Source organism: Podarcis erhardii, assembly GCF_964252035.2.
Source record: "Podarcis erhardii genome assembly, chromosome: 1".
Taxonomy (NCBI): domain Eukaryota; kingdom Metazoa; phylum Chordata; class Lepidosauria; order Squamata; family Lacertidae; genus Podarcis; species Podarcis erhardii.
In genome coordinates this window covers 133,850,852-133,866,839 of record NC_138497.1, presented here as the reverse complement: position 1 = coordinate 133,866,839, position 15,988 = coordinate 133,850,852, and the positions used below count along the sequence as shown (strand labels likewise).

General features: G+C 40.7%; 1 protein-coding gene across 2 annotated transcripts in view; it reads left to right on the top strand.

Moving 5' to 3' along the window:
* DRC11 (dynein regulatory complex subunit 11) overlaps positions 1-15,988 on the top strand; it is an 82,509-nt gene that overhangs the window by 11,217 nt on the left and 55,304 nt on the right. For both annotated transcript variants that reach the window (XM_081870562.1, XM_081870561.1), the window contains exons 5-6: positions 510-581; positions 10,180-10,385. In XM_081870562.1, coding sequence (XP_081726688.1) covers positions 510-581; positions 10,180-10,385 — 278 coding nt within the window. The remainder of the gene's footprint in view (positions 1-509; positions 582-10,179; positions 10,386-15,988) is intronic.

The window sequence follows — 15,988 nt, the reverse complement described above, 5'->3', positions numbered from 1 at the left end:
TATTAATTTGAATGTGTCTACCCTGAGTATGAATTAGTTGGATGTTACCCTATGATCGTAAAACGCTTTTTGATGAAAGCTTAAGAATTTCCTTCAATTCTTACAACTCTACATATCCCTTCTTACATTACTTCTGCATTTGAAAAGTATTTTTGTGAAAAAAGGATGCAGCTTCAATGATTAAGTCATTTCTTTGCATAGCATTTGTGTGCATAGTGTTGTGCAAAATTATTTGAAAAGACAGAGAGAAATAAAGGATTAAAATGGGTTAAAAGATAAATCATACAAATTCCAAATGAATTCACAGAATTATCACCTCCAAATTACACTATAAACAAAGCAGGAAAGATTAAGACCCAATGCCAAAACCCCCAGATGGTAACTGTTAATGATACATTGCTAGATTTGGAGTCTGTTTTTTCCTTCCTCTATTTGTTTTTCCCCTTGCTGCTGTGCAGGAAGTTGTAAAAAGGGCAATTAATCTCATTACGTTTGTATTCCAAATTCAGCTTTGGCGTGGATATGCCCAGTGGAAGAAAAGTTTGAAACTCAGAGAAGAAGAAATGGTATTTCTAGGGATGGTGAGTCTTCATGTACCTTTCCTTCCAATTTGCCATTTTAAATAATTCCAGATTTTAGATGCTATCAAATGGGTGTTCTAAAACTCTGTGTTATAAAGGTTACCTGCTAACAAGAATAAATGTCTACATCAAAACAGTTCCCAGTTGTCATTACGAATACTGTATCCTGTATACCTAACCAAAATAAGAACAGAAAAGTGATAATTTGGGTCGGGGGTGAATGTAGTATATCACTACTACCACTAAGTGGCAAATGAGGAGAGAAGTGTGGGGTGGTCAGCTGCACTGCTGCTCCTTAAGTCATCACCTAACATTGATGATAGAGTAGCTTCTCTCCCACACCAGTACTGAATATGACTCTTTTAAGTTAATAAATATTACAATTTCCTTTGATATTTGTGCAAGTGCACAGTCCTTGCTATGTTTTGCCTGTCTTTCTGTCACTTCAGGAGGTAGCACTCAGGGAGGATTCCCATAGCGCTTAGTAGAACCCACACTTTGTTGCCCCAGGGCAGAAACATCTTGCATCTCAGGGGAAGGGACTGCTCATTCCCCACACTTCATTTATTTCTTAACCATGGTATACCACTTGTTGTAGGAGAAAACATCACAGTGGAATTTTAAAAAGGTAAAACAATAAAATTATCTCTAAAAATTTTACAGCCATAATTTAAAACTGCAATAGAATAGACTAAAACAGATTAAAGCTGTTTGGCAGGGGCCAGCAAAGTCACTGGCCTGATACCAATAGTGTATTCCTAGTGCACGTGAGAGCGAGGAAAGAAGAGAAGAAGAGTTTGGATTTGATATCCCGCTTTATCACTACCCGAAGGAGTCTCAAAGCGGCTAACATTCTCCTTTCCCTTCCTCCCCCACAACAAACACACTGTGAGGTGAGTGGGGCTGAGAGACTTCAGAGAAGTGTGACTGGCCCAAGGTCACCCAGCAGCTGCACATGGAGGAGCGGAGACGCGAACCCGGTTCACCAGATTACGAGACTACCGCTCTTAACCAATACACCACATTGGCTCCTATTGAACCCCATGGGAATCCTTGCATGGGTACTTCTCCCATACGCTATACCTGCAGAAATGAGGTTAAGAATAAAAATTACAAGCAGGTTTTAATGTGCTATTTATTCCAAACCAATATTGTAAATGACATTGATGTGATTGAAGAGCATATCAAAAGTTGGATCAATGGTACTTCTCATAGTCATACACCCCTGCCACCCACTAGAAATGATTTGGATATTGTTGTTGTTATTTATTATTATTATCACTGCCCAACATTTAAAGAAAGCTTCCTCTGCCTAATGGGTTTCTGAAAAATATTCAAAGAGTGGCGAAAAATATTCTCTAAATGTGTGAGAAAGAAAGATACTTAGCATTAACACAATTTCTATCAACAGTGTCTCCCCACCCATAGGTAATTGCAAGGAACCAGGGTGGGAAAAGGAAGATGACTCCTTTAAACCATAGGCTGACGCCTTCCCATTGGTAGAGGAATGTGTCCTGCTAAATAATTAATTAATTAATTAATTATACCCTGCCCATCAGGCTGGGTTTCCCCAGCCACTCTGGCCAGCTTACATCATATCTAAAAACATAATACAAATATCAAGCATTAAAAACCTCCTGATACAGGGCTGCTTTCAGATGTCCTCTGAATGTTGTCGAATTCTTTATCTCCTTGACATCTGAAGGGAGGGCGCCACTGCCAAGAAGGCCCTGTGATGAACCAGGGAAGTGGACGCTAGTCTAGATATGCTAGATTTAAATCACTTAGTGTCTTGCCAGTCAATTAATATCCAGTAAAGAGAGTATGGGTGGGATTAATTCAGAATAAAAAGGGCCTTTTGTTATTCATAAGTCCTGGTTGTGATCCTCTTTAAGATTATGTTCTTTTCCATGAACACTTGGGGAACCTGGTAGGTCTCATATACGTTCATGTTGGTGTTCATGTGGGGTTTGATATATGATTGTACCAGCATATTTTTTTTATTACTATAAAATTATTTGCAGGGCTTGCTTTTCTTACGCATTCAGAGTTACATGAATTGCACATGGTCCTCTGTTGTTTTAAACTTATCCTCAAACAAATACTGACGTGTCTAGTAAGAATGACTAATTTTTCCTATGGGGGAGGAAGATATTCTCATCTGGGTTGCTCCTTCTGCTCTAGGAGGCCGGGCTATACAAATCAGGCCATCGTTATTCCTTGCGTGGGAGAGAGCTCCCCCCACAGTTTTTCTGCCCTTGCTGCTCCAGGAGTCAGGGTCAAACTATGTCCTCACCTTTCCTATTTCTTAATCTAGTTTTCCTCCATCTCTCACTTCACTTTTCTTTTCTTTTCTTTCTTCTTTCTCTCTGCCTTTCTCCCTTGTTAAAAGCCTGTGTGGCTTTCTTGCTGGCATAATGAAGGAGCCATTTCCAGCCCGCCCAAGACCTTCAACACTCAAGAGCAGCCCTCAACATGTAGGAGGGCCTTATTCCTTGCCAGTGGAGAGGAGAAACAAGTTTTGGATGGGTGGTGTTAGTTGCATGCAGGTCAGATATTTTGCTGTTAGCTCATGTACATGGAAACATGATTTCCTTTCTGCCTTGTGTGACATGCAGGCAGTCTTAAGAGTGGCTGCCCAGGAAAGATGCAGCAATCCAAGTGCTGTTTCAAGTCCAGGAAAAAGTTGAGCCCTTCTTGACTAACTGAGCTATGGATGGCCATATACAAATACTATTTTCTTAATCACTTTTAGAATGTACTTAAATGCAGCTTTTTCATGTGAAAGGACATAATTTGACCATCAGTAACTTTTCCTCTCTGTCTCTTTTAATGTATATCTTATATATATTTATTTAATTACATGGCTTGAATAATGTATTTTATTTCCTCTTGTGCTTCAGCTAGTTAGAAAAGTAAATCTCTCCATAGAATGGCTCTCATTATAAATAATATAAACTGTGGTCAAAGAAATAATTAGATTCCTTATAGCAAAACTTCAAGCTCTATAAATAAGTAGAGCGTGAATATTCTTCAGCTCCTGCAAACGGGAAAATAAGATAGCTCAGGGGTGTCAGATGTCTGTTTCATTAAGCATATTTGAAAATGCCATTTTGGCTTTATTTATTTTCTGCAGTTACTCTCTAGAGTTCCTTGTTGTGTTACTGATCTCATTAATCCAAACTTTGACTACTTTACATCCTTTTTATACTCTAAAATAACCGTTGTTTATATATCTGCTGGTTTTTCATTTCACAAAAAAGTAGGATGCTCCCTGAAAAAAAAACTTGTGTCAAATAAACTGGACCAGGACCTTTGGAATCCAGAGGACGTAGAGGAATGGAATTCTGGGGAAACCTGTTCCTTCAAGAAAGAGGAGAAGGAGATTCACATTGCATTCCAAATTTAGGAATCTTCTTGTCCCCAAGCTGCACCATGTTCAGGTGTGACAGCCAACCCCAGTCCTAAGCCCCTTTGCTCTGTATAGCTTAGCAGCACAAGCCTGGAAAAGAAGGAAAAGTTATCCTTTACAACTATAGAGCACTATAAGACTTCTGATGCAGGCTAGCAAGGTTTTTCTTGTTGGTGTTAAACTGCAGCACTTTGCGGGAATTGGGATTGGGTGTGTGTGAAATTAGATTTTTAAAACTCCCATAGAGACAAGGCAGTTTTTGAGAGGGAGGAAGTGGGAAAGGGCACCTTTTTACTTTTCAGGAGATAAGCAATCGCTAGGCGTACAAGAAATATGGTTTTGTCTTATTGTACTAGTGATATAGTGAAAGCAGCTTAAAAGATACAAAACTGGTAAAAGACATTCCACTAGTTCTAAATAATGCATTTTCCAAAAGTGAGCAAGAGGCTGCCGCCATGCCAAAAAAAGGAGCCCTATCTATCAAAGGGGTAACACCTTTGGAACTGTGTGCATTTCCCCATTGGGATACCCATGTGGCCATGTGCCCTTGGCCAGGAGCTGTTTCAGCGCCCGTCTTGTCCGTTTCATTCCTCTGCCAAGGCACCCAGAGCAGTGGAGTGGCCCAGGGAGTGCACAGGCAGGCAGGCGGGCTCCGAACCAGAGTGGAGAGGGGCGGTTTTTATGCCTCCCTGGGCCTGCGCCTTTGGCAGGAGCCAAGCTGCCCAACCCCTAGGTATGCTCCTGCGTGTGGCAGGCCTGTTTTGAGCATGCACTGTTTTAGTAATCTCCTTTGAATGAGGGGATTAGATTAGTAAAAGAGGTTTAACAGCATACCCAGAGCACACCTAGAACGTTATCAAGAAAGCAGCTATTTCATTGCAACATTAGTGAATTTAGCAAGAACTCTCATTGTCATATTACATTGGTAAAATATTTCTTTATTGCATTATTGAGCACCCTACATTCAGAACTGTTGCTCTGAGTTAATTATCAGCTAACCTGCAGATTCCTAGGGCCAACACCAGAGTTTATTTTTATTTTTCAGGTGAATCGAAACTGTGACCATCATGCATGAAATTCAACGAATTCCCATTTTTAAAAATGAAAATAAGGAGTTTTTTCGAGAACAAAGCATACTTTGTGACTGATGGGCTGGAATGGTTTGTTTCATGGACTAATGTCCACTTTTGCCTTATCAATTTAAACAACAGTTTAAGACAAAGCTCATCAAACATTAGATAAGCATTTTAAGTTAATGGGCCATATAGTCCTATCATTTGACAAACACGAGAAGTGCCTATTGCAGCCTATTTTTACAGAAACATCAATTATTAATAGGCATATTATTGCTGACAGAGGACCCAGCTAAATATGTGAATTTCGTTATCCTGTTTTGGGTCATTAACTGTAGGAAGCTTGTAAACATAATGGTTTCTATTCACATAGGAAACCTTCATTAAGATGTATTATTCTACTGCTGATATGACCATCACATACTACTAAATATGCAGCCTGCATCTAAGACGTATAAATTTATTTTTAAATGAGTAACTGCTCATAGGGTGAGTTAACAAATTTGAAATTTGCACAACCAGGAAAAAGCCTGAACGTAACAATATGAGGCAATTCTAAAGGAAAAGCATAGGTGAAATACCTCCCAGGTTTAGGAAATCTACATATTGGGTAGAGTGTAAAAGGATCAAGTGTTTGCTTTGGTTTGAATACCCACAATAGCTTACGCACAGATTTTAGTAGGCATTCTGAAGCTTGGGGCACAATTGAAAGTGGCACAATGAAAGCAGGTTATTAAGAAGAAGATGAAGAATTCAGTTCTAGGATTTCAAAAAGCCAATTTCATTTCACGTGGTACTTACAAATTCACTCATGCATCAAAATACATGGGAAAAGGCTAAGTTAAGGTGCCTGCTTAAGCTCCCATGTCATGTAAGAGGGAAACACATTCTGCTGCCTCACATACTGTGCTCACTTCTAGTTTGGCCTCCACATTTTCATTTGATGCCTCAGCCACAGTCTCCTTACTCTGTTGAATGGGAGCAACACTGATCAGTAGTAAAAAAAATAAAAATTGTAAGATACTTTTTAAATTTAAGCCTTAAATTCTGACATTCAAAGGCAGGGAGGCATCAATAGGAACAGATATCTCCAAGAACCTTGTTTGGAACCATGGCTGTAGAAGTTCAAAATGCATGCTTTAATTTAGGGAAAGTACCAACAAGTTCAAAAGAATGCCAGGGTGCTTCATAAGCTATGTCTAACGAACTATATCCCCCCCCCCCCGAAAAGTGAATTCCTGTCTAATTCAGGAGAATGGAAAGGAGCACAATTCTGGCAAAACTAATAGAAGTGGGGCAGAAATTAAGGAGCATATTACAAATGCATGGAGACTAGGGAACTGAGTGAAAAAGTGATAAGAGAAGTTATTGGACTTACCAATGAATTAAAATCGATGTCACTAGGCCCAGAGAGCACCCATCCCAGAGTTCTAATAGGAATCTAAGGTGAAACTACTGGTTGTCTAACAAAAGAAAGCAACTTGTTAAATTGACTTATGTTTTAGAGGACTTAAAAATAGCCAATGTAACGTAAATGTTTTTTAAAATATCAAGATAGTGCCACTGTATTCAGCTCTGGTCAGACCTCACCTGGAGTACTGTGTCCAGTTCTGGGCACCACAGTTCAAGAAGGACACGAACAAACTGGAACGTGTCCAGAGGAGGGCAACCAAAATGGTCAAAGGCCTGGAAACGATGCCTTATGAGGAACGGCTAAGGGAGCTGGGCATGTTTAGCCTGGAGAAGAGGAGGTTAAGGGGTGATATGATAGCCAGGTTCAAATATATAAAGGGATGTCACATAGAGGAGGGAGAAAGGTTGTTTTCTGCTGCTCCAGAGAAGCGGACACGGAGCAATGGTTCCAAACTACAAGAAAGAAGATTCCACCTAAACATTAGGAAGAACTTCCTGACAGTAAGAGCTGTTTGACAGTGGAATTTGCTGCCAAGGAGTGTGGTGGAGTCTCCTTCTTTGGAGGTCTTTAAGCAGAGGCTTGACAACCATATGTCAGGAGTGCTCTGATGGTGTTTCCTGCTTGGCAGGGGCTTGGACTCGATGGCCCTTGTGGTCTCTTCCAACTCTATCATTCTATGATTCTAAGAGGCAGATATGGACAATTACAGGGCAGTTAGTTTATTGTCCTAGGGAAATTGGTGGTAAACATTATTAAATTTATCAAACATACAATAAAACATTTCTTTCTGAGTAAGGATCAACATCACTTATGCAAAGGAAAATCCTGCCTCAAATTTAAGTCCTTTGAGAGTATCAGCAACCACGTGGATCCAGTAGACATATTTAGACTTCCAAAAAACTTTTAACAAACTGAAAGGTTCCTGAGCAAATTAACAGCATATACTGCTAATTCGAGGATAGACTCATGGATTGCTAACAGGTCAAAGAACAGGAAGCAGCAGGAATAATGGAGAGATGGGATCTCCTTAGCAGTGAAATGGCTACATTTATTGATGACATCCAATTATTCTGGATACTGCGAATTTAATTTGGTTTTAAATGGCTCCCATAGCATTGCTCCAAACTGAGCAAATGGACAACTGAACACAGTACTATTTGCTAGAAAGCAACAGCAGAAGATTATTAGCTTCAGGCATTGCTGTCAACTTTGGGAGCATGTTGGGCTAGATGGACTAGGCATGGGACAACTATTCCAAGCAGTGGCAACTGGCAACTGAATACACAAGGTTCCCCCCCCCCCCTTGAATGACTGGCAATGGATTCAGAAGGAGCAAAACATACCACCGTTCTGCTGTGGTCCCTAAACTAGTCATCCATCTTCCTTCCCTAAGGCAAAAACTGCTCTTGCGGGGGGAAGCAGCTAGGAAGAGGTGATGGCAGTGCTCTGAATTTATTATGATGCCAGATTATTTGTACATAGAGTTTTTTGTGCCAAGTGCCTTTTCAACTATAGTTCCTGTCACCAAAGTTCCCACTTGTGTGTATGACATGAGGCCATCCTCCCTATCATCTGTTACGGGATTTAGATTTGAGTGCAGCAGATTTCATTGAAATCCTATGCTCTGCTGTGGGGTGGACAGTGCAGAAGTTGATTCTTGGGCACTGAGTGGAAGGGGAATGTAATTTTAGTTGGTATGGTGGCTGGGAGTGAAATCTGAGCGAGTTTAATACTCAGGCTAAGGCTGCTCCTCCCCCAGGGAGTCCAGATGGGTCAGCAGAGGCTAAATGGAACCAATACAGAACTCTGGCTAGTGTGAAGTTGAGCACAGGATTCAACTATTAATTTTTCCAAAACATCTACAGTCACAGTAGTAGGTAAAAATGAACATCTTTTCTTGAAATGTTGTAATAAAAGCAGCAAGAAGGCTGAGCTTTTGCTCCCTATGCTGGTTTACTTTTTCTTAGATGAAGCTATTAAAATAATGGGAAACATCTATAGTATTTTTTTATTAAAGCATTTTACTCTTTTAATTTTTATTTTATCCATTTTACCACAGTTCTCCCCCCTCAGGGGAAGCGGATTTTCTCACAGTCTCTTACCAGCTGCAAGAAAATGCCAGGAAGCAACTGACTAAACAGTGCACATAAAATTTAAGTGAACAAATTAGAAACAATACTTCACTAATTAAACAGAACCAATGGGAAGTGCAAACATTGGGAAATTCAATTTAAAAATCCTAGGCACCCTTCTGACATGGATAAACGTTGCATTTGTTAAACAGCAGTCTTCTCACCCGCCTTTATGAAGCGTCCCATGACCTAACACTTAAAGCATTTTTCTACAGTATTGCTAATTGACAATGAAACATTCCTAGTTATCCACTGTGTACATTTAGGGATTTTGTCTGTTTTATTTTTAAAGAAACAGGTCTTTCCTGATGTTGAGAAAATTAAGTTAAGACTGGGAATAAATTGATCCAGCAGCATTTACTATGCATCCTTAGATGTACAGTACAGGTAGTTTACTCCTGTTTTAATGTGGAAATTTGATACTGGACTCATTTCAGTCAGTGCTGTATCAACCAGTTGTAGTTCCAAACATCTCTGTGAAACTGATAGTAAAAAATATCGGTAGGAGTGGTTCAAGGATGGGGAGACGTGTCTTTTATGGTGATAATTGGTTGAAGTACCCTTTACTCATGAGAAACACTGCATCCATTTATGGAATGAAAATGTGACGACCACATGCTTAATCTGCACACTAATCAGACAATCTTCCATAGCAATCTGTGAATTAACTCTGATGACTTCAAGTGCTTACGGTGCTATCATAGACTATGAGAGACAATATCTGTTTAAAGTAAAAAATGTGATAGATGGTCCCACTCATAGCATAGTATTGAGAAAGGAAACGCTGTGTGGCAGCGCATCCACTCTCTGCAGCTGATCATCTGCAGCTCTCTTGAGCTGAGGTAACCATGGATCCATCTAGCTCAGCAGTGTCTACTCAGATGGTGGCAGCTCTCAAAAGTCACAGGCGCACTTTCCGCTGTGGTAGAACCCACAAAGCATGCCTTCCTTCCACCACTCAGCAAAGAACATGGCTTGATTTACCACTTGATTTGCCATATAACTGATACCAATGTGGTCCACACATTCAGGCATTTCTTATGTAGCACTTGCCAGTGTCACACGAGTGAGTGTTGTAGGGCAGGCTATGAACTCATCCTAATCCAGATGCTAAAGATGAAAGGAGAAGTGGAATGAAGGAAATGGGCTATTAGCCAAAACAAGACACATAAGTGAACATATTAAGACAAACTGGGAAATAACATTTGATTGTGACAGAACTTGAAATAATTGCCTCTGATATTAGTACAGTGGTAACTCGGTTTACAAACTTAACCCATTCTGGAAGTCCGTTCTTAAACCGAAACCGTTCTTAAACCGAGGCTTGCTTTCCCTAATGAGGCCTCCCGCAACCAGTGCCCTTCCACCATTCGGCTTCCGTTCTTAGACCAAGGTAATGTTCGTAGACCAAGGTAAACTTCTGGTTTTGCGGAAGTTCGTAACCTGAATCATTTGTAAACAGGGCTGTTTGTAAACGGAGGTACCACTGTACCAGAATAACATTGTTAATAAAGCCAGGAATACAACGTGGGACTTCTTTTTATGTTTATTCCTGCTTCTTTTTTAGATTCCACCTCCTCATTTCAAAAAACCTAGCATTTCAATACTGCGTGCCCAGAAGGTGGATAATATAAGATGTGAACTTCAGGAGAAACATGAATTAGACTTCCAGAAAGCTCTAGTAAGCATCAAAGAGCGTGTGAAAGAAATTGAAGGTCCTGACATCAAAGAGAGCCTCCAGGACCAGATCCGCCAGTGGTTCATTGAATGCCGGTGAGGAACTAGCAGATTTATATATATTACCACAGCAACTACACTTGTCATTTTATCTAGTTCCATTGGAACTGCTTTTGTGCATTTAACAGTTTTGGAGAAACACTTGTTATTCACTTGTAGATTATTAGGCCATCTCATTTCTTTGCGTCATCGTTACTTCATGGGCCTAGAGTTGCTCACGTTGTAGGAACTCTGGTTCAGAAATCTACAGCAGCAGATTGCTTTTTTGCTTTTGCACCTGTGGATCTACACTCCCTTCTTCCCTGCATAAAGGGGGATTTCGTGCAATCATTGCTTCGCAGCCCCCCCCCCACTTGCTTGTTTACAGGTTTCTAGTATTTTCCAAAAGAGGCTTTCAAGATATATGCAGGGAACTGCATATTCATTCAATTTTATGCTTGAGAAGCTTTCTGTAGTTTCTTTGAAGGTGGGAAGGGTGGAATGTAGGCAGTTACACAGCAAATCCTAAGGACTGGTTCATAGTTTACCTAAGGTAGGGCTAAGGCCTGCTTCTCATTGAGGTGATAAACCTGTATCTGGGCTGTACCATCTTGCATGGCAATTGGGGTCTGCATGACTGAATGCTTCTCCATATAAATGCTGCTACATGGCTTTGTACAGGGATTCGATTTTATTTTTTTGTAGAGAGAGGTGTTCAATCACATGACTTTGAATTGACTTCAAAATGTTGCAGCTACAAAAAGAGTCTATGGTGCCCTACGCCAGCTGTTCTAGATCAACTGTTGACAATCAACTGGGTGTCCCTGAGTCCCAGTATACGTTTGATCTTCTTGCAGTCCATGGGAAGCTTTTTAAAGTTTAATGTTTTACAATGTGTGTGTATATCTATAATATATAATATATTATATGTGTGTGTGCATGTGTGTGTGTGTGTGCGCGCTGCAAGCTGCCCAGAGTGGCCAGGGCAACCCAGTCAGATGGATGGGGTACAAATAAATAATAATAATTCTGGACAACAGCCATACTAGAAATATGTAAAATAACTAAGCAAGTATTAGAAATCACTCCAGAATTGGCCCTACTAAACATCTTCCAAGACAGTAATGCCCATTTACACCACAAAGAACTCATAACCCACCTACTTTCAGCAGCCAGAAACACCATAACCAGACACTGGAGAGACCTGTCAGGAGTAAGCATGGACCAGTGGTACCAAATAGTATGGAAACAGTCTTACTAGAAAAATTAACCAATAAACTGAAACTGACACGGGGACAAATAGAAGAAGATGCCTTCACCCCAGTATGGCTCCCCTTTATCACATACACAGCCCAACAGGACAATGACAATAATCCACCAACAGCATACGAATCAATATGGCTAACCTGATCCAAAACACTCACCCACCCCACTCACACTGGAAAAGAAAGATCACCACAGCCAACCACAAATGAACAACCACACCCTAGGCCATCCCCAACCTCTCTCACCACCAAAGGAACACAAGCGAACAGCAGAGAACCTGCACAAGCAACGCTGACACCAAACCCTACATACATTAAGCAAAATAGAAACCTCACCACCTGACCCCACCCCCACCCATCTTCCCCCCCTCCAACCCTTTCCCCACCTAATGTCTCAACAAATGAAACTGATTTGTAAAAATGTTACATGGAAAAAATACAAGAGACATTGCACATACTTTTGTAAATCAAGAAAATCTTTAATAAAAATGCATTTAAAAATAAAAAATAAATTATTATTATTATTATTATTATTATTATTATTATTATTATTATTAGACTGGGTCCCTCCTTGCTGTCCTTCCTCTAGCAGGTGAAGGCCTTCTTGTTCCAACAGGCTTTGGGGAACTGGCTGCTTTTGATTAAATGGTTGGTGCTGTGCTTGTTTGTATTGTAATTGTTGGTATGTTTAAACAGAATTAATTGTACTTTAATGATTGGTTTTTCTGTATTTGTAGCAGTTCTTGTTTTCATCTGTAAGCTGCCTCGAGTCCTCTCAGGGGAAAATATGGGGTATAAATCAATATAAATACAGTCCTACTTTGGTTTCGCGAACGTTTTGGCTCCTGAACACCGCAAACCCGGAAGTGAGTGTTCCGGTTTGTGAACTATTTTTGGAAGTCGACCGTCTGACACAGCTTCCGCAGCTTCCGGTTGAGTGCAGGAAGCTCCTGCAGCCAATTGGAAGCCACACCTTGGTTTTTGATAGTTTTCAAATATTGAACGGACTTCCGGAACGGATTCTGTTCGAGAACCAAGGTACCACTGTATAACAATACCTACTGTACAAAGATACAGTCTCCACCGGTGTTTTGCCTCTCCACCCACATTGGCTAAAAGAAAGTTTGTCCCCGCCCCCCATTTGCTGGATGCAACACCGTCTTAGGGATTCTGAACTGCAGTCTGAATCTCAACTGCAAAAGTTACTATGATTAATTCTTCAAAATAGGTCAGTCTTCCCCGGTTCTGAAGAGTTAAGCATTAAGATGCTCCCATTGTAGTTAAAGCAACCCAAAGTTCTGTAGAATATCAGGATTTAGATATATCTGAAGGGGAATCAAAACATTAATCAAGTAAACACTGGGCCTTTTGGAGAGCAACTCAGCCAGATTCACAATCAAGGCCGTAACCCATCCTGTGGCCTCTGGCTAGAACACATTAGTCTGAATTTCATGGAGGATTTATGTGTTTCTGAAGTGCCCTGGGGAACTCTAAATTGGCATTCCTGACCTAATAACAGAAGATCTAAGTAATAGTAGCTTTCATGTACATACTATGCATTATTCTGACAAATGTAGATTAATTTTTTAGATGGAGAAGAAAGAAATGCCCTTTCAGACTAGGTTTAAATGGATGGCGGGCCAAGTGCAATGTCAACAAGCTTTCAGAGGTTTGTGGAAAGCAGGAGTCAGATGGGGAGAGGAAGTGGAGGATGGAGACAAAAGAACGGTTTCCATAATAAAAGATAAAATAATAGTGCTTGGGTGCTGATGTGAATTCTGTATTTCTTTTCACCATACTTATACATTCTTGTGTCCAAAGATAAATTTAATATTTAGTATAAGTGCTTGATATTATCTGATTCAATCAATCCATAGTTCAGAGAGTTTAATAATGTTTTCTTTTACCAAGTATTTGTTTTGTCTAGAAAATAAGCCCTTCTTCCTACTATAGCTTCACACTTGTGCAATTAAATCAATTTTACTGTCTTTTTTCCTATAGTGGTAGTAAGATGTTTTTTAAAGCATGTAGCTTTGAGCTTTTTCTTTTGTATTTTCCCCTTCCCACCCCCACATCCCTCTCAAAGTATTTTTACCCTTTCCCTATAAGTGAGGAGGAAAACTAGGCAGTGCTTGGGAAACCCTTGTTCAAGGGAGCATTCTTAGTTCATGTGGCGTGGATATGAAGCCTAGTGAGCCTGGTGTCAGCAGACATCATACTGAAGCACTTGCCAAACCTCCAGACTGAGAGTGGCCCCCCACTTGACTGAGAAACAAAGTGAAAGACTGTAGGACTGTAGAGTTGGAAGGGATCCTGAGGGTCATCTAGTCCAGCTCCCTGAAATGCAGGACTCTCAACTAAGGCACCCACGACAGAAGGCCACCCAACCTCTGCTTAAAAACCTCCAAGGAAGGAGAGTCCACAACCTCTTGTGGGGCCTGTTCCACTGCTAAACAGCTCTTACTGTCAGAAAGTTCTTCTTGATGTTTTGTCAGAATCTCCTTTCTTGTAATTTGAAGCCATTGGTTTGGGTCCTGGCCTCCAGAGCAGGAGAAAACAAGATTGCTTGGGACAGCCATTCAGATATTTGAAAATGGCTGTCATACCTCCTCTCAATATCCTCTTATTCAGAATAAACACATCCAACTCCCTCAACCATTCCTCATAAGACTTGATTCCCATATCCTCCTAGTCCAACCTCTGGCCATGCAGGAATCTGTTGCCCAACCTGGGGCCACGAGCCTGAGATGAAGAGTCTTGTGCTCTGGGAGAGTGATCTTGGGAGCCCTGATCTGGTGCCTGCCCTGCCCGGCTCTGTGCTTCGGCTGGAAAAAGCTTTGCCTTGTCCTGGGAAGCCAGTTACACCCATTTTGGATCTAGACTGCCTTTGTGGAACTCTGTTTCCCCTTGCTCCAAGGTGATCTCAGCAGCCCACAAGGAAAGACTCTCACCCCTCTTGCTCTCACCAGCTAGATCCTTGATCTTGGTTGCCTTCCTCTGCATGTGTTCCAGCTTGTCAATATCCTCCTTAAATTGTGTTTCCCAGAACTGGACATAGTATTCCAGGTGTGGTCTGACCAAGGCAGAATAGAGTGGTCTATTACTTCCCTTGATTGAGACACTAGACTTTTCTTGATCCAGCCTAGAATAGCATTAGCTTTTGCTGCTGCATCACACTGTTGACTGACGTTAAGCCTGTGATCTACTAAGACTCCAAGATCCTTTTCACGTGTACTACTGGCAATCCAGGTGTCCCCCATCCTATATTTGTGCAGCTGGTTCTTTCTGCCTAAGTGTGGAACCTTACATTTGTCCCAATTGAAATTCATTTTGTTAGTTTTCATTTTGTCCCTCCTCAGATATATCCTGCTTGGTCTCCTTGCAGTCCATACATTTCAGATGGGTACAGCTGTACTGGTGTAGCTGGGTACCACTAGGAAATATAAATCGCCCCAGAGGCCCCTACAGTGACATTGAGCAGTCTTACATTTCACAAACAACTCAAGCCAAAAAGAACACTAGGCATCTAGCTTGCCCCACCCTACTGGATGAGAAGCAATGTCCTTCGTATTTGAAGCAGGATGACTGATGACACATGAAGGCATATTTGAAGGAGACCCACTTTCATGTGGACATCCCAAAATCTGGAGTTGGCACTGTTGGTTGTGCCACATATTGACCAGTAATCAGTCTAGAATATTCTTCATGGGCAATTTCTTAGCAGACAATTTGCGTGGAAAGTGTTCTCTGAATGTAGAAAGTTTGAAAATGATTGCATTATTAATCATTATAGGAAAAGAATAAATGCCTGGCTAGATAATACATTTCTTGATTAATAGATAAGCAGTCAAAACAAATGGCTAAGCGTGTTGGTCCACTGAATAGAAGAGAAGTATTTTAGGGGGAGCAGAAGGAACAGACTGAAGGTTAGGAGAGCACCGTAAAGAATGAACACATTGAAGAGGGAAACATCTAAGAATTGCTTTGCAGGAAAATTTTACTCAATTTGAAACCTGAAAGATATATTCAATTGTTGTTAGTTTAATTGTATAACCCTTTTCATACCATTAGTGTGAATCATGTTTATTTCCACAAAGAGGGTAGTTAAGCCCATATGTAGTCAATCTGTTTTATTGAGTGCTGTGGGATTTACAGGAGGCCAGAGTCATTGATGCAGCTTCTGTGCAATGGCAAAAGTTGCCTACTTTAGTCTAGACATAAATATATGGGGTTTCCGACAGTAATGGAGGCAGCTTGGTGGCTTAGGAGAGGATCAGTCAGAAGCCCCTGTTTCTAACATTTTCTGAACTTGATTAAACAAATAGAAAAAGTTATTTTGCAGTGATATAGCCTGTTAAACTCCAGAGTCAAGCCACCAGTGATATAGCCTGTTAA